The 21608-nt window shown below is 48.9% G+C and overlaps 2 protein-coding genes across 2 annotated transcripts; one reads left to right on the top strand and one right to left on the bottom strand.

Annotated features, from left to right (window-relative positions):
- Positions 1-640: 640 nt before the first annotated feature.
- TACR2 (tachykinin receptor 2) lies at positions 641-9039 on the bottom strand. Its single transcript, XM_031602902.2, has 5 exons — positions 6421-9039; positions 3198-3392; positions 1914-2070; positions 1289-1485; positions 641-971 (listed from the first exon to the last, which is right to left on the bottom strand). Exons 1-5 carry the CDS (start codon positions 6822-6824, stop codon positions 776-778), a joined length of 1149 nt encoding a protein of 382 aa, XP_031458762.2. The 5' UTR covers positions 6825-9039; the 3' UTR covers positions 641-775.
- A 54-nt stretch (positions 9040-9093) lies between these two features.
- Positions 9094-20939, top strand: TSPAN15 (tetraspanin 15). The gene is made up of 8 exons (XM_031602900.2): positions 9094-9324; positions 10371-10556; positions 12374-12448; positions 13926-14021; positions 15512-15628; positions 18665-18712; positions 19308-19424; positions 19831-20939. Exons 1-8 carry the CDS (start codon positions 9229-9231, stop codon positions 19981-19983), a joined length of 888 nt encoding a protein of 295 aa, XP_031458760.1. The 5' UTR covers positions 9094-9228; the 3' UTR covers positions 19984-20939.
- Positions 20940-21608: the final 669 nt, after the last annotated feature.

A 21608-nucleotide genomic window follows, 5' to 3' on the forward strand; every position in this document is an offset into this window, starting at 1 on the left:
CTGCACAACCTCTAGACCAATTTGAAATAATTGGATCTTGTTGATGTTGTAGGATCTTCCTGCATGCCAAGGTATGGCTCTGTAATACTACATGCAAACCTATCATGAAGGGTGAAGGGGATTGCAAGGTGCTACTTATTAACCTGGTATAAAATACTGTGTCACATTATATATCACTTTTGTATTTCAGCTTCTGTTTTGCATACGTGCACGTATCTCAGGCTTTGAAGATGACACATTTCAGCCTTTATTTTAGTATCTGAGGAGGGAAGACGGTGATGACAGAAATGGGTAAGTCTAGAAGGGGACAACAAAGGGGCTTCTGTGATGGGGACCTGGCAGGGCTGCTGAGGTTGTGGTACAGGCAGCCTCAGAGTATAAAGCTCAGAGATGCCATGGCTATTGCACACCCATGTGTCACACCATGTGCTGCAAACCTGGCTGCTCAATGTGGCGGCTAAGGAGCTGCCCACAGCAGGTATTGCTGAGCACCTTCCTCAGGGACAGGAGCTCACAGGCTCAACCAACCCTGTCTGTGACTTCACAGAGAGCCAGTCCCCAACTGGGTGCCACAATGAAGGAGTTGAAGGTGGAGGAGTCACCTGAGCACAGTTTAACAGGAAAATTACATCATATTTTGGTACAAGCTTATAGAAATCCATGCAAAGATAACTCTTTAGGGAACCATTTCTCACTTCTAATTGGTGAGAATGGAAGTGGCAGGCCTGAAAACCCCAGAATTCAGAACAGTTCTGGGCAGGCTTTTCAGAAGAAATCAAAGAGTTTGCTGGGTGAGGGTAAGAGAGGTCTTCTCTTTCTCATTGAATTGAGTTTCAGTGTTGGAACTTGATCTTCTTGCCTTTCTGCGGGTCGACTGACAGAGAGATGGGGCCGTGAGTTTAAGCTTGTCTTTCTCAGTTGCTTTTATGCATGGACACCACCGGAATGCTAATTTGAAACCAGAACGAAACCTGCAAGCATAAGAGAAGAAAATAAATGCAAAGATCTTTTCAATTGCACAGAGAAAGAGCAAACATGCATCTTGATTCTACCCCTGAGTCGCCATGGAAATAAAAGGTACCGCTCTAGGGTTGGGTGTTTTATTGGTGGTATCCCAGTGAAACTGGGCTGGTGCTGCTGGAGGTGTGCAGACCCACATGAGCATCATGCCCATGCTGGGGGCTCAGAGGGGAGCAAGAGACTGAATCAGCCTGGTGCTGGGCCAGCAGATGCAATGAGGGGATTGCAGATTCTTCCCTCCTTCCTTATACAAAGGCATGCTACCCACCTTTGGTTGAGACAACAGTAGATGATAGGGTTGTACATTGTTGAGCTCATGGCAAGCAGAAAGATGGTGAGATAAACCTGCTGAATATACTTCTGCTGGTAGATGTCTTCCTTGAAACTCCCCAGGATGAAGTATATGTGATAGGGCAGCCAGCAGACAGCAAAAATGATCACGACCACCACCATGGTCTTCACAAACTGGGGAAAGAAACAAGAAGTGTTCATTATTCCTGGGTCTCTGTCTGGCTGAGCTTGCTGGGATATACAAAACTCTGCTACCATTCTAGGCCTGTTTTGGCCCCACGAAATGCTGTGTGTGGGCTCTTTGGGCAAGGAAACCAGTGTCGGTGGAGGAAATGGAAGGCATGTGGATTCACCAGGTGTGGAGTTCTGCTGGGCAGCCACTGATGTGAGCTGCCTTCTTTGGACCCTGGTTGGGGTGTGGAGAACATTGCTTTTACTGCTCACTGGGTGATGCCCTTTGCCCCTTGGCCTAAGATATAGTCCATCAACCTTTGATGCCCAAAGATACCACAAGATTTCATATCAAATGCAAGCTCTAACTGAAGCAGGAGCCAGAAAGGCTGCTGTGCTGAGGGTACTCAATTTTGAGTCTCACTTCTGACCTTTTTTTTGGCGTTGACTTGATGTTTGTATCGGACTCGATTAACATGGTTGCCTGGAACCGCGCTGCTCCACAGAGTAATTCCTATAATGCTGTATGTAACAAACATCACCATTAAAGGCAGTAAATAAATCAACACGATCACGGCAATGTGATACCTGCAAAAGAAAAACAAGCACATTTCCATATCAGTGTGTCTCCTGAAGGGATCTCCAGAAGTTGTCTGGCTCCCATCAACTTCAGTGCCAAAGCATCATCAAGAAATTTTGCCTACCAACATCATTACAGGGGCTTCTGTGAACAGAATCATGGAATCATGAGGTTGGAAAAGCCCTCTCCGCTCACCCAGCCCACCCCTGCCTGCCCACTGCAGCAGTTCCTGTTTGTGAGTACACACACCATGAAAGCATTTGTCACCAGCACACTACTCCATTTCTGTTTCAGATGAAAGTGCTGCCATGGTCTTCGGCTGTATGTGAGCTCTAGCCCTCCCTGTTACCCCACAGCTCCTCTGCTTGGGTTTGACTATTTTAAGCGAGCACCATTTATGGGGAGGGAACAACCCGCTCACTCAATTACAGTGGCTGTCAAATTAACATAAACAGTGTGAAAACTGGGATTAGGAAGGAGGGCCGTGGCACACGCTGCTGGCACTGCCCACACAAGGCTGGGTACACATGCTTTTTCTCTGCATGACAACGCCATGTAACTCCTCATTTCATTAGGAACCAGGCTCAGCTGTTCTGCAGAGCACCACAGGGATCGGTATCAGGCTGCTTGCTGTTGTTTGCTCTGTGGGATAGTTGCTCTGTTGCCCACCTCCTGTAGCTCTGCCTCCCCATCCTTCAGGTCTGAGGCTGCGCGGGAGCAGTGAGCTGGCAGATGCACAAAGATTTATGATTCTGGGCAGGCTGCAGATCAGCCAGGCTCACACAGAGCTCCTGGAACTTGGCACGTAATTGTGTGACAACCAGTTACAGTGGCAGTGAGCAACCACAGGAGGTGTCCAGAGTTCGTAGCTCCTACAGCCACTTTGCAAAGCAGGGCAGGACTGTGTGTCACTCTTCACTTACAATGAACATGATCACATGGCAGCTGTTCCCTCACCTGACTAAAACTAAGCTTGAATGGGCTGCCGCAAACCTATTTTCCCCCACTATGCAGTTCCCCAAATTTCCCCCTCCCTAAGCCCTCTGCCCCAGAACAGTCTGCAGCCAACAGCTCAGACATGAAATTAGTTTGGTAACTTTTTTGTAGAAATGGTGAGTTTTCTCCTCTCTCTTACGTGAGCTGGTGCTTTGACCCAACGTCATCCGGCCAGACGACGATGCACTTTGTTGTCCCGTTGTCCATCATGATCTCAGCATAGAAGCACTGTGGGAAGGCGAGCCCAAAGGCCACCAGCCAGATTATCCCAATGATAACCCTGGTGTTTCCAGCAGAAAGCCTGGGCTTGAAGGGATGAATTATTGCCACATACCTGCAAGAAAAGTGGGTAATACATTTACGATTGCATTGGTAAACTTTGCAACAAATACAAGAAGTGTAAAAATTCACCCAACGATCTGGTGGGCCTTATTTGCAGAGCTATTCTGGTAGGCTCCAAGAGCCAAGTCCACTTTAAAGGGAACGACTGCAAGTCTTAAGGTAGGATGTTAGTCCCATGTTGGTGGATGGATGGATGGATGGATGGATGGATGGATGGATATCTCTGGTGCAAGGAGGAAGCACCACCGATGCTGTCTGCACACGGTACTTCTCAAGTATTTCCCTTGCTTTGAATTATGGGTGTTTTTTTTGTTTTTTTTTTTGCTAGTTCTATTTTTAATTATTTTTTAAAATGCTTTGTATATTTGGTCTAAAATTTGTTGCTGTGAACTGTTTGTCTTTGTTTGGAGTTACGCACTGCTTTTCTTCCCTCCTTGACCAAAGAGACCTAAACACACTGTTCCCACTGTGTCAATCTCATTTGATACCGGGTATCACGAAGACAGCAGATTGGAGCCTCTATTCTCATATCCTTTACTCTGCATTTTTTCCCACTGATTCTTAGCAGTGGGAAATTGTTGTGCCATCCACCTCTGCCTGCCAAAGCTGGAGCCCTTGTGATTTAAGGGACGGGCTGCCCCTTCTGCCCCACACCTGCTCAGGGCCCTCACGCCACATCGGACTATTGGATTACTTCTCTGCCTGGTTTTAAGTTCCCTGAGCAGGAACACATGGGATCATAATGAGTACATAATCAATTATGCATTTCTTGTCATGCTTTCCACAGTCTTGTCACAGTTGTTACAAAGGCGAAATAGAGTGGAAAATGCGAATGGAAATCTGTGGATCCCGTGCTGTCTGCTGGCTGAGCTGCTGAGAGGGAGCTCCGCTGACACTGCTGCAGGACAGAGGGTGGCTGCCCACACAGGCAGCACGGTCAATAAGCCAGAGCTGCACACAGCAGAGCCTTTTTTAGCTATAAAGTGCTCGTGTCACCTTGCATTTTCTTAGCTCATCGCAGCGGTGTTACACAATGCTCAAACCTGCTCAGGGAAGCATGACATGGCAAATATTCTCCAAAGCGTTTCCCAGACCCATGATCTGCAGCTCTGGTGACCAGTGGGTGCCACGTACAACTGCTGTGCTGCTGGAGCAGCCTGACCAGCAGCCCATGCTGCAGGAACCCAAAATCTCACTGTGCTTTCCTCCCTCCTCTTGCTGTGCAGATCTGCCTTTGCCCCCTGCTTGTACCCCTGTCCACGGGACATCCCAGGATGTGGATGTGAGCAATTGTGGCCACAAACGTCCATGCAGACAGTGATGACGAATGGATTGAACACTTCTTGTCCCCCTTCCTTACAATAAACAAGTTCTAAAGACAGTGTTCTGTTAAACCTAAGCAATGGAGCCAAAGAGGACGTGAGTTCTCATAACAATAAATGGAAGCTGTGAGTTTCCAGGAGACTGTGTCAGGATCTATTTTAAGGGTAAGCGAGAATAGCTAAATATGGTTTGTGGGGAGATGCCAAGTTTTCTTTCTGATCCTTGCCATGTGACCAGGGAGATTTTGGCTGTATAGATACTTCCATCGAACGTCCCTAAGGAATGAGAGTGGGGAGTCATGGGGACAGGCCGAAATGGGGTTATTTCAAAGATTTTTGGCAGACTACATGTATGAAACAGCTGTTACCAACAGCCCTTGATTTCAAGCCAGGAAAAGCAAAAGAGTATTGGAGTCTCAGATGGAGCTGCTGTTGCATCTAAATACAGCCTTGCTTTCATCTGCAGGGCGATCAACACATCACTCATCCCCATGCTTATTACCAACCCTTCCAGCCGCTACGGCAGCCGCTGCCCCGTACTTGGCAAGCTGCAGGGCCGGTTTCTGGGCGTCATGCATGCAGGGCAAGGCCTCCTCTCGCCAACTGGTTTGTTTATCCGCTGCGATGTGCCTGTCTCCTGCTTCCTGCTGCTGGGTGCGTGGGGCGAGCCCAGCCCTGAGCGGGGCGGGAGCAATGGACTCACCCCAATGAGTCACAGAGAAGGGCTTCTCAGGGGGGTCCCAGAGGGACCATTTCCCTGGAAGAGCCTTTGGCAGATATGCACGCTTGATAAGAAACAGGAAATCGGAGGGGAACTGTGGGGTCAACAGGAGGGCTCAATAAGGAAGCAGCAGTACTTCTGGACGCCTGGGGACAGGCCTCTGCCGGAAAGGTTCCCAGAGTCAGGCAGACAGCGGAATGAACAGAGGGAGGGTGGAAGGACGGGAGGAAGGAGGGCAGAGAGTCCTGAAGGGCGCTCGGCTGCTCCATGCCCTCACTGACTGCCTGCAGGGCAGGAAATTCCCACAGACTTCTGACCACTTTCTAGTAAAAAGAAAAACAGCGTCACGCTGCTTACCAATGAGGTGTAAACACAGCCAGTGCCCATAGTTAAGCTCGAGTAAAGAGGCTTGGCAGATGTAAAGAGTATTATGAAAATGCCAGTTACCTCAGAAATCAAACAAAATCACTGTGATTACTTCCCTCTCTCTTGGAATGTGCCATTCTTATGAACCGTTGCATATGCAACCGACCGCCGTTCCTGATCTGCTTCCCACTGTTGCTGGGGGTTTGCCAGTGCACTGGGCTAGCAAGTGAGACTGCGGTTTACAATGTTATCAGCATCCCACAGTGTGTTCCTATTGCTGCAGCTCCATCCCAGGGATGGCTCCTCATTGTTTGAAAAGAAAGAACGAGATAACACGATGGTAGGGGAACATTTTATGGTCAGTAACATGGGAACAATAAAATTTCAGCCACTTCCACTTGTTATAGACTCAGGGTGGAGATAAGCCAGAAGAGCACACTTTCATGCCAGGTCTAGCCTGTAACCCCATAGCCTATTTGCCTAGCGCTCACCCCACTCTTCTGATAAGGCACCTGACACGGTAGGTGGGGCCGATCGCACAAAGCATTGCAATCATGGTTTATAATCCAGAGAAGGATTTTCAGATCCTAACTCGCCCCTTTGCCTCTTACCTCTCCGCTGCCACGGCCGTCATGGAGTAAATGCTCACAAACATTGCGGTGATGGGGAACCAGTTCTGAAACCTGCAGAATTCCTCGCCGAAATACCAGACGTTGTGGCTGGCATAGATAAAATTGAAGATGGTATTGAAAGCAGACATCAGCAAATCCGAAAGGGCCAAATTAACGATGAAGTAGTTGGTGGCAGTCCTCATTCTCCTGTGCGCCAGGATAATCCAGATGACGGTGACATTGCCGATGATGGAGGCGATAACAATGAAGGAATAGGTGATGGCCCACAGGGCGATCTGCCATCCTGGCTGGGTGAACTGGGTGACTGCTGTCCAGTTGTCATCGTCCTCGAGGTAGTCGACCTGCGAAATGTTGCTGGTGTTTGAAATGGGAAAGGTGCTCATCTTTTCTTTCCAGCTAAGCACAGAACAAAATCATCCGGCATCTGCGTGCTTTCTTGCAGTCAGTGTTGGTGTTATGAATCCTCAATCCAATGGTTCAAGGGCCGTTAAAAACACGTTGGGATGAGGTGTCTCGTGTCCTCTCCTCTTGTTTTCTGAGTGAGGCAGCAGAGTGCCAGGAGGAGATGATCGATAGCGAGGCCCTCCTCCCTGCCTGGCATTGTAACCTGCGTGCGGAGAGCGGAACCAAGAGAAGAACTCTTCCCACTTGCGCTCCTTTTTCCTTTAAAATAGGAAGAGGGGTATTTCCCAAGTCGGTGCCAGGCAATCTCTTCCTTTAGATTATTGGAGGGCCAAGGAGATACTGATAGATGTATCAAGCCACAAATCCTTCCAATCCAATGGGAATCCCATTGTGTGGTGGTGGTTTTTGGAGGCGCCGGGTGCCCAACTGCTCCGCAGCACTGCGGGGACGCGGCTCTGCTGGTGTGCTGGGCAGGAGCTGCACTGGGATAGATGTTGTATGCGGTTTAAGGGGACTCGGAAAGTAGGTGGAGTCTCACAGGCAAAAGCTAAACAACCAAGTTGGCATCAAATGAAATGTAGCGAAGTGGTGCTTAAAGTTCTTTTCCTCCCTCTGTTTGTTTGGGAATAATCTCTGAAATGGAAGTGCTGCTGTATCAGCGTTTGGAGGCTGAGATCAAGGGTGGCTGCATTGCTGTGGTCCCTGTGTATCCAGGGCCTTCGTGGGAACTCCTGCAGCAAAAAGGAAATGATACTCAACGAGAGTTGAGCAAGTTGCCCTCTGCAGCTATCTGTCAGCTTATCAGCATTTTGATACTTTTCACTAAATGGCGACTGTGCAATGCAACATGACTCAGCCGTCAATGTTTAATAGATGGCGTATGATTTAATTTATGCAAATAGAAGCAGCACGTCCTGTTGGTGCATGAAGTGCCTATTGCCACAACCAGATCTGAACTTCAGGGGGATGCTGGTTTTCAGAGTCCATCTGAAGAAATCCACCAGAAATCTTTCCAGCTACTGAAAATTCAGCCCCACTTCCAGCTGGTGCAGAAAAGTGTGTGAGAAGTCTGGGTTGAGTGAGCACAGCTCTGCTCACTGTCAGAGCTGGAGCAAACTACATAAATACAAGCAGCATGGCAAGGCTGAGGTTTCAAAGGCTGTTTGGCAACAGCTCATGCCTGCTCTGCTGGAAGCAAGATGTGTTTCATGTGTGTCATGCTGTCAACAGGGATTTGAACTCACTTCCACCCATCACCCTTACTTGCTGGCTGGCATTGCTGTGACAAGTCCATCGGCCTGGCACCCGGCTGGCTGGGAGCATGCACTCTTGGCCTTTTCACTTCCAAACTGGAGTGATTTTTGCAAAGGCAGCTTCCTTGAGAATTCACGCTTGCCCATGGCTGTGAGCAAAATCTGTTCCTGCAATGTTGCTGGGGACACAGCAGGGAAAGGGCAACCTAAGGCAGGGGTTGGGTTTGGCTGCTGTCATTGTTGCTTTTTCTATCAGAGTAATAGAGGCCTGAGCAAAGGGTGAGAGATGCAAACAAAAGATGTGGGGCTGGAAGGTCAACGAGTGTGAACAAGGTACATTTTGTGTTTTGGAACGATAACACAGAGAGCTGGTGGAGGCTTTCACTGTATTGCACGTTGGCCTCAGCTTTGAGAGGAAGGCCATTTACTGCTGACCTCTATTAGTTGTGTCCAGAAAGGTGTTGTTTTGGTGTCGAGGCAAAGCCTGGGATTTAGACAACAGAGGGTTATTCAACTATTTTCATATGGCTTCCTTATAGAAACCCCAGAGTAACACCAGTGGACAAATGGATGATGCTATCATGCAGCGTCCCCATCCAGCACGTCCTGCTCTGAGGTTATGTTTGCCAAAACTGGAGCACGAAAACAAGGGAATGTGCTGGGAAAGGGCAACCAAAGTCATGATTTATTAACCAGGGGTGATGCCGAGGGACATCCAGCTGTGAGTGATGCCAACGGGACGAGGTGTCAGAGGCATTCAAAATTGGCAATAACTTAGGCAAGGAATACTCGGAATGATTGTTCTATATTATTGGTGTTATACATTCCGAGCTGCTCTGCCGCTGCCTGCACCGGGCAGCCGGGGCGCCCGCTGAGCCGAGCAGCTCCGCGCTGCCCGCACCGCCGCTTCCCGCAGCGAACCGCGACTCTGTGACGGCATCGCCGCTCCCGGCCGAGCTCTTTCCCGGCAGCGCGCAGCCGCGGCGCTCGGCATCGAGAACGCGCTCATTGCCGGGGACGCGCTCGGTCCGGGGACGCGTCCCCGCTGCCCGCGCCCTCCGCGGGCGGAAGCGGCGGTGCCGGGAGGAGCGGAGAGGAGCGGCAGGTGCTGCCGGGAGGCGGTGGCGGGATGGCGACGGGGGACGCGGAGCAGGCGCGGTACTGCGCGCGGCTCTCCTACCTCTGCCTCAAATTCAGCCTCATCACCTACTGCACCGCCTTCTGGGTGAGCCGAGCGGCCGGGGGCAGCGGTGGGGCGGGGGCTGCTTTGTCCCTGCGCGGCTACGGGGATGAAACCCGCCCGCGTTTCCTAGCTGCGGTGGTTGGGAAAGCAGGGCTGGCCGCTGGGCTGCTCTCGAGCCCCACTTTATCTCGGCACCGGGGGCGCGGGATCCCTCCGGCCGCACGGCGCAGCCCGAGGCGGAGCTCCCCGCGGGACCCGGGCACCTGCAGCCGCGCCTGGGCCGCCTCCTGCAAGCGACACCGCCCGTGTTCGCCCTATGGAACCCTACGGAGCCACCCCCCGCGCTGTGATCGGGAGGCGCTGCCGTGAGCGAGCGCTTTAAGGAGAAGCGCTACCCGTGCGGGGCTGGGCGGATAGCGCTGAGAAGTCGCTCCTCTTCTCCGTGGGAAAGCCCCGCAGGCAGCCCCCGGGGTTTGCTGGGAAAAGCGAGCCGAGGCCGGCTGCTGGCTTCCCTGCGGGCCGGCGGGATGCGGGATGTAGGCAGGCGGGTGCCTGCGGAAGGGCTGCGTTCCCCCTCTGCTCGCAGGAACGGGATCATCCTTACAGCGTCGCGCGGTGCGGAGCGGCTACCGCCTGGTGAACGGGCGGAGGGTCTGTGTGCGTGCCGGAGCGCAGCGGGCGGTGACGGCTGGGATGCTGCCGCTGGTTGCGCTTGGAGGAGGGCGGAGGAGCGGCGCGCAGCTCCCCGCTATCCCTCCCGGGTTGCAGCCTGGTCTCGCAGCCCTGCCCGCTGCACGGGATGGGGACTGGGTGGTCTCGAAGGTCCCCTCCGCCCTGAGCCGTCCTGTGATGTCCTGAGCCGGCTGCTCCCTGGTGCCAGCAGGGTACGGGTTGTCCTGGAGGCATGCACACAACCCCGCAGCCTCGAGGTGCCCACGTTCCCAGAGTGCTGCTAAGGCTGTGCTGTGCTTTAAAACGAGAATTCACATGGGTTTATTCAGGTGACAGCAGGTCGCAGATCCACGTGACCATGGATCTGGTACAGCAGGAGTGAAAAACATCATCTCCATGTTCTGTTTTCATTCCAGGTGATCGGGGGCCTTGTTCTCGCTGTTGGGATCTATGCAGAAGTTGAAAGACAGAAGTACAAGACTCTAGAAAGTGCCTTCCTAGCCCCAGCCATCATTTTAATCCTTCTGGGCATTATCATGTTCTTTGTGTCTTTTGTGGGCGTGCTGGCTTCCTTGAGGGACAACCTCTGCCTTCTTCAAGCAGTAAGTGCCGTTTGTTTCTTCTAGTTAGAGTAGTTAGAGCTTATTGCTTTGTATCATCACATAGATTAGATTTAGAGCTGGGTCCCTTCCCAGGTCTACGCTGAAAAGTATTTCATTGCACTCCCTGACTTTGTAGCGTGTGATTTGCTGCTCAATGGGCATGGAGGCGCTGATGAGGAATGGGAGTCTGGAGCTTGCTGTATTCCAGAAGGCTGGGGAGCAGCTGTGCTATGGAAACATCTCCTGTGAATCCTGTTGGGTGGTAAAACCTGGATCCTGAGGTCATCTGTTTTGGATGGAGGGAGCCAGGCTGCTTTTTTAGGGAAGCTGCTGTTGAAAATGCAAAAAGTGACCTAAAAACCTTTTGTATTTAGAAGGAGCAGATTCCAGGTGATAGCAGCTGATTCCCTGCTACCCTGAGAGATTGGCTTGGAGCCATGATACATGCCTGTTTCCCTGTACTGGGGACACATTCAGGGGGGTGAATGATGTTTGGAGTGCTGCCCCATAGCCGGAAGCCCCTGAGGTGTGGCTGCAGCTTCTCAGGGGGTTCTCACAGCCTACCGGCTGGGGGACTGAGGAAACACGAGGCACAGAGGTTAGTTCTGGGCACGGTGGTTCCTCCAAGAAGTTCTTGTTTCAACCACAGGCAGCCACAAGAGCAAGAACCAGCCTTGGTCACACTGCATGGAGATGGCTGGGGCCCGGCTGCTCCTAGCCTGGGGAGGAGGTGGGGGAGGATGTTACATAGACCAAAGCAAGAGATCATAGTGAATTTTGAAACTGTTTGCTGGATCTTGGCTGAAAAGTGTTGTGCTCTCCTTGTCAAATGACTGAGAACCCGACCTGGGGTTTGTGCTTCCCTATCCGGCACAGAGCACGCTTTCTGTTCATGCTGTGGGAGTGAGCCTGGAAGTCCCTCAGTCTGTTTCTTGGGCTGATTTCCCATTTAGCAGCAGCAAAGACATCTGTCTGTCTGGTAACTTGCAAAAGTGGTACTGCTGTGTGTGGGTGGCACAAAGCTGAAAGCAGCATGGCACGGGAGGATCTGCAGGGAGAAGTCTGGGGAGGAAGCAGAAGACTTCTGCCTTGGTTAAAGCACTCACTACTGATGTGAGAGCAGGGACTCCTGAGGCGGTGCTGCACGTACCCTGTCCATCCAAAACAGCTGAGCTCAGAATTTGGGCTTTAACACCCAGTGGGTTGTGTCCAAATTACACTGATTGGGAAAAGCCTCCTCCTGAGATCAGCCATGGGTTTGCTCTGAGACTGCTGGAGATTGTGAAGCTTCTGTGATGAATTTTGCTGTTATGAAGGGACAAGACATACACAGGTAAATGAATGGAGAGCTATGCGCTAAAATGGAGCAAGGCCAGAACTTGGCTCTGATTTAACACTGACAAACTGATAGAAAATGGCTTGGATTACCTTAAAGCAGCACTTTACCAAAGAAATGAAAACTAACAGGTAATTGCTGTCTTTGGAGCATTCTGCGTGTAGCTGAGCATTTATGAACTTTGCTATGAAGCAGGGTGCTCTTGTAGGTAGAAATATCTCAGCATGATAAATGCACCTCCTAGTTCTTTTTTCCGTTCAAAGCAGGTTACAGATTTGCTTACTGGGAGAAAAAGAAATCAAAGCGAGGAAAGAAGTCTTGTCTGTGACATGAGCAATTTTTATGAGAACAAAACAAAATCTATTTTTCTTTGAACACATTTCATATTCAGAAAGTTGGCAGTGTTACAGACTTGATCACAGTCGTTGAAGGAGCAATTCTGGTTTGTTGTAAGATCTCACTTGCTGTTGTTTCTCTCCAGTTCATGTACATTCTAGGTCTGTGCCTGATGATCGAACTGGCTGGTGCTGTCGTGGCCTTGATTTTCAGAAACCAGGTGAGCTGGGGTTATGAGTGTGGAGTCATGGCTATGCTGCTGATCAAAGAAAGGTGTTCAGTTTGTCAGCGGAGCTGAAGGAAGCCTGAAGATGAGCACAAGCTCCTCAGGGATCTTCAGGTTAGGGAAGGGTGGAACCGGTCATCAGTTCTGGAAATGAACTCCAGGATGGAGAATTTGAAGAATATCTGTGTGTGGTTTGGTACAGGCAAAAAGGGTGTTCAGCTCTTAATGTATTGCAGAGCATGTGTGTATTTTCCTTCTGTCTCTCAGGTTGCCAGTTTAGATTTGCATTTGGAGACCAAGTGATTGTTTACTGACCAGCATGCTTGACCTGAGTGGCATCTCTTCCCTGCCCACATCCATAAGCAAAAGAGCTCGGTTCTATAGCCGACATCAACATTTACAAGCTTACTGCACCTTCATTTAAAAAAAAACAAAAAACAAAAAACCAAAACCATGGAAAAGGATAGATTTTTTTTCTTTGAGTTTAATAGTAAGAACGCGCTCTCCATGGCTCGCTTTGGCCCTGCGCACTGTGCTCTCGTGAGCCATGGTGGGAGCACTGCAGCCCGTGCGGTGTAGGAGGGGATGTCATGAGTCAGAAAGTGAAGTAAACACCGAATGGTATTTGCTGAGAGGGTGAGGAGGAATAGTGATTGGCTTTTGTACATAGAAAGCACATTGTTGGATTTGCTTGCGCTAAGCAGTTTCCCAACACGCTTGTTGGCGGCAGTGCCCAGGGCCAGGGCTTTGTGTTTGTGCTGTGAGATGAATGGATGCGTTGGGGTGAGGATGGGGAGGAGAAGGAAGCTTTTAATGGAAGCTCAGGCTAAGAGCCTCCATGTAAATGCTGATTGTTGTATGTGTCCCAATGTTTTTTTCCTCCCCCATTTATTTCCCTATTCCCCTCTCAGATATGAGGCATTCTATTTCTTTTCTTTGAGCTGTGCTTATTGTAAGAAATACCCTTCAGTGGTGTGTATTTACAAAGAAAGCATTGCCTGTACATGCGAGCACGTGTCCATTGTGCCCATTTGCCTTGGTGCACTGGGGATGCGGGACAGCTGGTTGTCATGGGTTCTCACTGGTTGTCAACTGCTTGTCCTTATTGCTCGCATCTGTTTGGTGCTCTTGAAGGACAGAGTGTGTCCCAGGATCCCAAGGGCAAGTATCAAGCCTTGGGGTGTGATAAATGGAGGTGGCATTTCTAATTTCCAATGTGATAACTATTCTTGTCTTACCAAAATAAATAAAAAACAGGCTGTCCTTTTGTGCTCAGCACCCACAGCTGGCACTTACCAAATCACAGAATCCTTAGAGATGAAAGAGACCTCTGAAGGCCATTTGGTTCAACTCCCCTGTCGTGAACAGGGATACCTACAGCTCCATCAGGAGCTCAGAGCCTGACAACTTTGACCTTTTCTTTAACTTTTGGCATTTGTAACTGGTGAGTCTTTTTGCTTTTGCCTTCTAGACGATCAAGTTTCTGAATGATAACATTAGAAGAGGAATTGAGAATTACTACGATGATTTAGACTTCAAGAACATCATGGATTCTGTTCAAAAGCGGGTTTGTTTGTTTTTTCCTTTTTTGAAGACTAGCTCAGTCCCAAGCAATGCTAAGATGTGGTGGGTCCTCGGTGATCCAGGATGTGGCATTCAGATTCTCAGTGAGCCCTCAAGTGTTTGATTTTTCTATGGGATCCATGGCCACGTTTGGACAAACTCAGCTTCAGTTCCACCCAGGTTCTTCTTTGTGTTTCTGTTGGCTTGTCCAAGACATCCAAAACCAATGGTTAACCATTGGAAGCGCTGGAAGTGGAGAAGAGAGGTGGCAGTGGGGCTGTTTGAACCTGGTTGGTGTGTTTTCACTCAAGGGCACATAGCAAACCCTTTAATAGGGTGGTTATTCAAATGAAATCCCTGTGGAAGTGTATATACCTGCAATTAAAATTCAGAAATTGCAGTGAGCACAGCTGAGCATTACTTAATGGCACGTGCAGTTGACTCACAGCCCTATTTTTTTTTAATGCTGCTGTGTTGAAATGTTTCTTGGCTTAGAGAAGAGTATTGCCATGCAGTTCAGGGATGACAGGAAAAGCAGAAAACGTTCAGAAATGTGCTTGCAGAGCTCACGTGGTGCCTGTGGCCGTCCCAAATAAAAAGTACTGAAAAAATTAGGTTAGAAAATGCTGTGGAGTTCTGCAACATCGCTATGGTAAGGGCAGCCTGCTTTGAAAAACAGAGTCAGCGTGGAAAGTCTGTCAAAACCAAAGTGTTCTGAGGAAGTTTTGTCATAATACTTCATAATGCTTTGAAGTTTCCATGCACTGCCCCAAATTTTGTATATATGCAGTGAGATAAATGGTAGTGATGAAGTAAACTGCTGCTTCTCCCTTCCTTTAAAACACAGAGTGAATATTTGTATTAAGCAAGTGTAAACTTACAGTATTTTATTTTTGCCAGATCTCAGTTCTACTAACTAAATTACGCCTGAAATATTTTGATATATATATATTTTTTAATACTTTATATCAACACTTTTTTTCATTTAGACGTGATCAGAAATATTGTCAGTTGAATTGGTAGTCCATGCTGAGCTGTGCTGGCTTGGCTGTGCCACTCTCAGATATTTTAAATGCCAGTTGGGTCTCTTTCTGCCTTTTCTGTTTGTCTTGAGCATGAAAGCATTCTGTTGTTGATCCTTCACACATTGGATATGACTTTATATAAGATATATTATTAAACAACGTTTCTACTTGCAGTCAAAGAGTCTTTTCTTCCCCATTTTGCACTGACCTCCATAGCTTGGCTGATTCAGAAAGCATTCAGGAGGTGTAAATATTTGTCGCTCCATCTAATCAGAATTTTTTTCCCCCTTTTCTTACTTATTTTTCTTGTGTATATACCTATACTTAACTAGTACGTGTGTCTTCCTGGGGAGCTGCCCTATCCCTCAGCGCTCTTAAAACTGCTTTACTCCTACTTTTCTCTCCAGTTGTTGGAAGAGTTTCTGTAACGATCTGCAATCTGCCTTTGCCTTCTGTGTCGTGTTTGCAGTTTAAGTGTTGCGGTGGGGAAGACTACACAGATTGGTCAAAGAACGCTTACCACAACTGTGCTGCTCCAGGACCTCTGGCCTGCGGAGTGCCTTACACGTGTTGTGTCCGGAACAAGGTGAGCCCGCCATCTCGTTAGCTGAGCCACCCTCCGTCCTCGCAGATGGAGAAATCCAAGAATCATTAGGGTTGGAAAAGGCCTCGAGATCATCAAGTCCAACCATCAACCTATCACCACTCAGTCATAGAAAGGTAGAAGCATGGAACTTGGAAAAGCCTTCTCACATCCACCCCCCACTGCCCACGTCCCTCAGTGCCACATCTCCACAGCTGTGCAACACCTCCAGGGATGGAGAGTCCCTCACCTCCCTGGGCAGCCTGTACCACTGCATCACCGCTCTTTTGGAGGATAAATGTGTCCTAATGCCCAACCTGAACCTCCCCTGGCACAACCTGAGGCCATCACCTCTCATCTTATCTCTGTGCCAGTGGAGGTGAGCCACCGCCACCACTGCTGAAACGTGGCAGCCACTGCCTCCCTGTGCTCACATCCCTTGGGCCAGTAGTGAGCGGTGATTCCCACTCAGTGCCAGCCCTGCCACTTGTGTCAGCACCTTGAGTCTCGTTTCCTGAAGCTCTTCCAACAGAGACCTGTGATGGATAGCCCACCGGTGCCTGCTAGGCGCTGCCCTTTCCTTGTCGGGCTCGGGTGTTTGATTAAAGAAGGGAAGAGAAACGCAATAGTAATCTCAGTAATCCAGCTGGATATTGCTGAGAAGTGTGTATAGTACAAAGGTGTCTATTGCTTACACTTACACATTCTTGCGTGTCAGAAGAAGTGTGTTTAGATCTGTGCTGAGCTGAGATTTATTCTGAGGAACTAAAGCTAAACAGCTATGTATTAAGCCCAAGGTGTTTGAGAAGTCGTGTATCTGAAAGTGATGTATGCTGATCCACAACTGTGTGGAGCTGGCAGGAGAGCCCGGGCTTCTGCCCTCCATTGGTGATGAAGGGGGGCAGGGGCGGCTCAGAGACAGCAGTCTGGCTGCTCAGTATGGTTTCAATGGAGCGCTTGTTTTTCCGAGTCTCGCCCTTCTCAATTGGAGCCTTATTTTAAAAGCTCAGTTCATGTGTGTAGAATTGCAGCAGCACTGTGAAGGGAAATGCTGTAACAAGCAGTGGCTGTTGGTGCTACGCAGATGTTTCCTTTAGAATTATTAGGTCGTGTGTTTGGTGCGTGTTCCTTATTTTACGCAGTGTTTGCACTGATGGATTTTGTAACTGAGCGAGTATTTGGATTTGTCTGTGACAAATGGGCTCTTCCCGCTTCTGTGGGGAACAGAGATAATGCCACATGCCATGGGACAGGTAATCACATAGACTGTGTATTTCAAGAACAACCCAAAGTCAGGAAAGTTTTAAAACCAAGGAGTTCTCTAAGGAATGCAATGAGTTCTGTTTTCCCTTGTTTCACCTACAGCTGGGGAAGGAGGGATGAGGTTTCTTGCAGAGGAGATGTAGCATGTGGTTTGTTAACTCAGACAAGTTAACTGAGAAGTGTGGAGAAGACCCCAGATGATGGATACCCCCTTATTTAATGTTGGAGAGCTCAGCAATATGCTGCAAAGCATAAGTGCTGGTAGCTGTGCTGCAGTTGCAGGGCCGTGCATTGGGCAGGGCAGTGTTAGCAGCATGGCTGTACAGCCTGCTGCCTTTGGAAAACATTGGGAGATGCATCAATCTTGGCTGGCTGACAAATGCTTCCAAATACAGGCTGGTTTCTGTCCTGGAAAGCCACAGATACAGTTTGTAATTACTCAGTAACTCTGTAGTCATGGAAAACTCCTGTTCGTGTAGGAGGGTCGACTTCAGATCTGTTTTAAAAGCCTTGTGCAGGATGAGCCAGGCCCTGGTCATGCTGCTGTTGAGGCAATCTGAAGGAATTATTGTCCAGTCAAAGTATTTATTAAAGACTTACACAAGTGTAGCTGAGATAACAATCCATCCCCGGATGTATGCAAACTTTGGTTTTGAATGCATTTATCTCCATTGAGCACAGTTTCTTGTGCCATGATGTCTTGTTAGCAAATGTTGTGTTTAAAATTCAGCGATGATGTCATGAAGTTCTCTGGTGTCCAATATTTTGCTGGTGGCCATGTGTTTATGTCAGGCTCAAGTGCTGTGAGAGAGGCGGTCCCCTCACAACCGTGCCCCAGTACTGCAGCTGGGACCTCTGCTTGTGCCTTCAGAATAGACAGGGAGAGCTTCTACGGAGTGCCCCAAACCTGGCTTGCCTGCCTGTCACGGGGTCAAGGGGGATCCTGGCTTTTGGGGTGCATAAAAGATGTGACCCTGGCCACCAGGACTTAGAAATCTCAGTTCTGTGTCTTTCCTTGTGTTGGGGTGTATAGCAGCAAGGTAGAGTTTGCTCTGTTTTATTTTCCTCACAACCTTTTTCTCATTTGGCTTTGTCACTGGCTGTGTGCATTGCTTCGTTTGATCCCGGTGGGCTTTATGTTTGGTTTGTGAGTCGAGGGCAGTACTTTCCTATAAGCCTTGTTAGGCCAGTTGGGCTTCACAGCTCAAGCAAAGCATTAAATGGCTGCAGAAAGTGTTTTGGTAATCGTCTGTGAATGCAAACACTCAGGCTTTGGGTTTGTAATGTGTTCATGGAAGCGTTTGTAGTATTGGAAATTATTTAGGTTTCAGGTATTTCCAAGTTGAAAGTTGTCATCGTGATGGAACGATGGCCTTAATCCCCAGCTTTCTTAATGTGACAAGTTAAGCCATTAAAGCCTTAAAATTAAAACTGGCTGTTGTATGGAAACAGCCGTAGCTTAGAGGTCTGTCGTGGCCAGCTTCGGTTTGTGGCACTGCACTCCTTACTGGATGGATAGGGGTCAGCTGCCTCGTGGAGGTCTGACCCTGGGGGTCCTGGGAGAAACTCTTGGTTCTCCCCGCTGTAATCATTATTCTGCTTTCCCCAGGGCTGAGCTGGGCACAGGTGTCACTGCTGTGGGCTGTCCCTCCTTACTTCCCGGCTGTGTTGTGAACTGAAGCAGTGTGGTGTGGCTGTCCCCAGCCCATGACCTGGGGTGGTGGCACCTCTGGGTTTTTGCTTTACTCTACATTTTATTTCTTGTTTTCTTTTCAGACAGACATTATCAATACCATGTGCGGATACAAAACCATTGACAAAGAGGTAAAGTAACCAGCATGGTAAAAGGATCTGATTTTCTGAGCTTATTCTTCTCAGATCTTCTGCATGCTTGAATCTACTGAAAAGTTAAAGCAACCATTAAACTGATTGTACTTGATTGCGCATTTTCTGTGATTCCTTGTTTGACACATGTGTGAAGCATTTCTTTCCAGAAATAATCTTCCACTTACAGTAACTGCACAGCAAAGAGGGAAACATCAATATTCAACATAGTGATGTGATTACAGTCAATTTCTGTACAGCCAATTTAGGACATCAGAATGAAATACCCACCACTGGGATCTGAAATACTTGGAAAGAGCTCTTCCCTGGAAGAGGAGCAGGGCTGCTGGGCTGTGCTGTGGCACGCAGCCTCTGCTTTGGTTGCAGACTTTTTTGTAGGCTATTGCAAAGCTTGTCCACAATTAATATTTTTCCACTGCTGCATTTAAAACTTGGAAGCACTGATAAAAATGGCAGAGACCCTTCTGTCCTTCCTATGTGGTCTACAATTAGAATGAGATGCACTTCTTTTGGGAAAGCGGCTTAAAAGAAGGTGGCTTTTAGTTTTAATAATGTCTGCTCTGTTGCTTTGCAGCGCTTGAGTATCCAAGACGTCATCTATGTCCGCGGGTGCACCAATGCAGTGCTCATTTGGTTTTTGGACAACTACAGCATCATGGCTGGTGTTCTGCTGGGCATCCTGCTCCCCCAGGTAAAAAGGCCATGGCTCCACAGGGAGTGCTGCTTTGTGCCGTGGGAAATCTTTTGCCATATCAGCTGTTCACAAGCACTATTCGTTTCTCATAGAATGGGTAGGGTTGGAAGGGACGTCAAGAATCATCCAGTTCCAACCTCCAATATCTTGTATTTTCTCCTACATGCAAAATCCCCATCAGAAATTTCAATATGAGATATTCCACTTCTTGTTGTGGTTTAACTGGGATGGGAGCTTTTTGGGCTTGCTCTCCGTGATCCTTATGAGTCCTTTCCAATTTGGGATACTCCACAATTCTATGTCAGTATGCTATGACCTGCCCCTCTGCCTGCTCTGTGTATGTGCTTTGTGCAAGCAGTGCCACGAGGTGCAGTGAGCAGCGTGCGATGCCCTTGTTTTGCAGTTCCTGGGGGTGCTGCTGTCCTTGCTGTACATCACGCGGGTGGAAGACATCATAGCTGAGCACAAGCTTGGCGAGAGCCTGTTTGGGGAGATGCGGCAGCACCCCGATCCCGAGTTTGCCAGCACAGGCTGCTGCATGTGCTACCCGGGCTGACAGCAGGAGCCTCTGGAGCCCGTCAGCCTGCGTGTTGGTTTGTGCTTCTGTGACCATTACAGACATTGGGTGCGACTGATCAACTCTAACTCTTCTTTGGTATTTCTTTTTAAGCAGAATACCAAAAGCAGAGTCTCTTCTTTACCCCGTGGTCTTAATATTTCTAACATTTCCGCTGCCTCTGGGTGTGTGTTGAGCTCTTACGAGACCCCTGGGTGCCGTGCTCAGGTTGCTCCTAGCTCTTTGGGAAGCGGACCAAGTAACCGCCGTGCCTACACTGCCATGGAATCACCATATGTGCCCCATTCCACGTCGCCTTCCTCTCTCCTTGTCCCCTTCCTCTCTTTGGAGGGGCTAAAACCAGGCAGAATGCTGGGGGCTGCCCACTGACCCCAGAGCGGGGTGCTGCTGGTGTCATGGAATGACAGCGTTGCTTGGGTTGGAAGGGACCTTCAACACTTCCAACTTCCCGTGCACCCTGGGGCCTCACTGCAAGCAGGGTGGCCTTGCCAGCAATTAAAGCTGTTGGCTGTATGCTGGAAGGTGAGGCTGCAGCTCCACGTCCTGGGCAGCCTCTCTGTGCCCTTCCCAATTTCAATTTCTTACTGGTTGCAAATCGGAGGAGAGATTTCTTGCTGATCTGAAGGGTGAATATTAAACATGTTTAATGACTTTTTTATGCTAATCTCGATTGATTTACTGACAGTAATGGATGTGACACTGAACACTTCATTGCTCGGTCCTCTGTGCCTTTTAATGATGGGGCAAATGCCAATGTTGGATTAATCAGGTAATGCTCGATAGACTTTTAATGCAATTTGTTATTGTCTGGCTTTTGTATCAGTTTATGAGATGTTTGAGTCTTGTATACGTACTGTATTTTTCCTTATTAGTAAATTAAGTGTTAGAGAGGATTGGGGGGGAATTATCTATGTTGAAACGTTTCTGAATTTGATTCTTGTCAAAATAAAAAAAAATATATATATTTTTCAAAACGATTTGGACACTCAGTGCTGAGAAAGTAAGGGCTTCTTCCTGTACCAAGGATTTCTGAGGAAGGTCAGTGCTTTTCCAGCTACCAGAAAAGTACTCAGGTTGAAAAAGCCCTCTTGGCTCACCCAGCCCACCCCCACCTGCCCACTGAGCCACGTCCCTCAGTGCCACATCTCCACAGCTCTTGGAAAGAACTTGGCCCAACCCTTCACTATTGTCAGCATGGCTGATGGTGGTTAGAGAGGTCAAACATCTCTCTTGCCATCAGCAGTGTCTGGTTGTCTCCTTCAAAGCACACTCTGGTCTTTGATTGGGGAACGTGGGTAAGCAGGGGGCAAGAAAAGCATAGCTAGATGTTGGTTATAAAATAATGGGAGAATCTTTGGGGTTGCTGGGGAGCAGCTCTTCAGCACAGCAGGTGCTGAGGCACAAAGGGTTTGGGGCCACCCACAATTCCTGGCACAGCGTTTGGGAGTAGGCTTTACTGGTTCCTCCCTGCTGGTGCTCAGCAGGAACTGGGGACCCATTGCCAGCACCTCATTCAGTGTGCCCATGTGGCTGTGCTGGTCCCAGCAGTGGTTGCCTCTATGAGAACCCACTGTGGCCCTGCTCGTGGCACTCAGCTGGACTCT

The sequence above is a fragment of the Phasianus colchicus genome, chromosome 8 (assembly GCF_987193195.1).
Source record: "Phasianus colchicus chromosome 8, bPhaCol1.hap1.1, whole genome shotgun sequence".
NCBI lineage: Eukaryota > Metazoa > Chordata > Aves > Galliformes > Phasianidae > Phasianus > Phasianus colchicus.

Bases quoted from the DNA above. Each gene is read 5' to 3' on its own strand.
- TACR2 (XM_031602902.2), bottom strand. From the start codon at position 6,824: ATGAGCACCTTTCCCATTTCAAACACCAGCAACATTTCGCAGGTCGAC. The intron at 3,393-6,420 runs GTAAGAGGCAAA...CTTTTCTTGCAG, and splicing joins ACGGCCGTGGCAGCGGAGAG to GTATGTGGCAATAATTCATC. The intron at 972-1,288 runs GTGGGTAGCATG...TTATGCTTGCAG, and splicing joins TACTGTTGTCTCAACCAAAG to GTTTCGTTCTGGTTTCAAAT.
- TSPAN15 (XM_031602900.2), top strand. From the start codon at position 9,229: ATGGCGACGGGGGACGCGGAGCAGGCGCGGTACTGCGCGCGGCTCTCC. The intron at 14,022-15,511 runs GTTTGTTTGTTT...TCGTGTTTGCAG, and splicing joins TGGATTCTGTTCAAAAGCGG to TTTAAGTGTTGCGGTGGGGA. The intron at 18,713-19,307 runs GTAAAGTAACCA...GTTGCTTTGCAG, and splicing joins ACAAAACCATTGACAAAGAG to CGCTTGAGTATCCAAGACGT.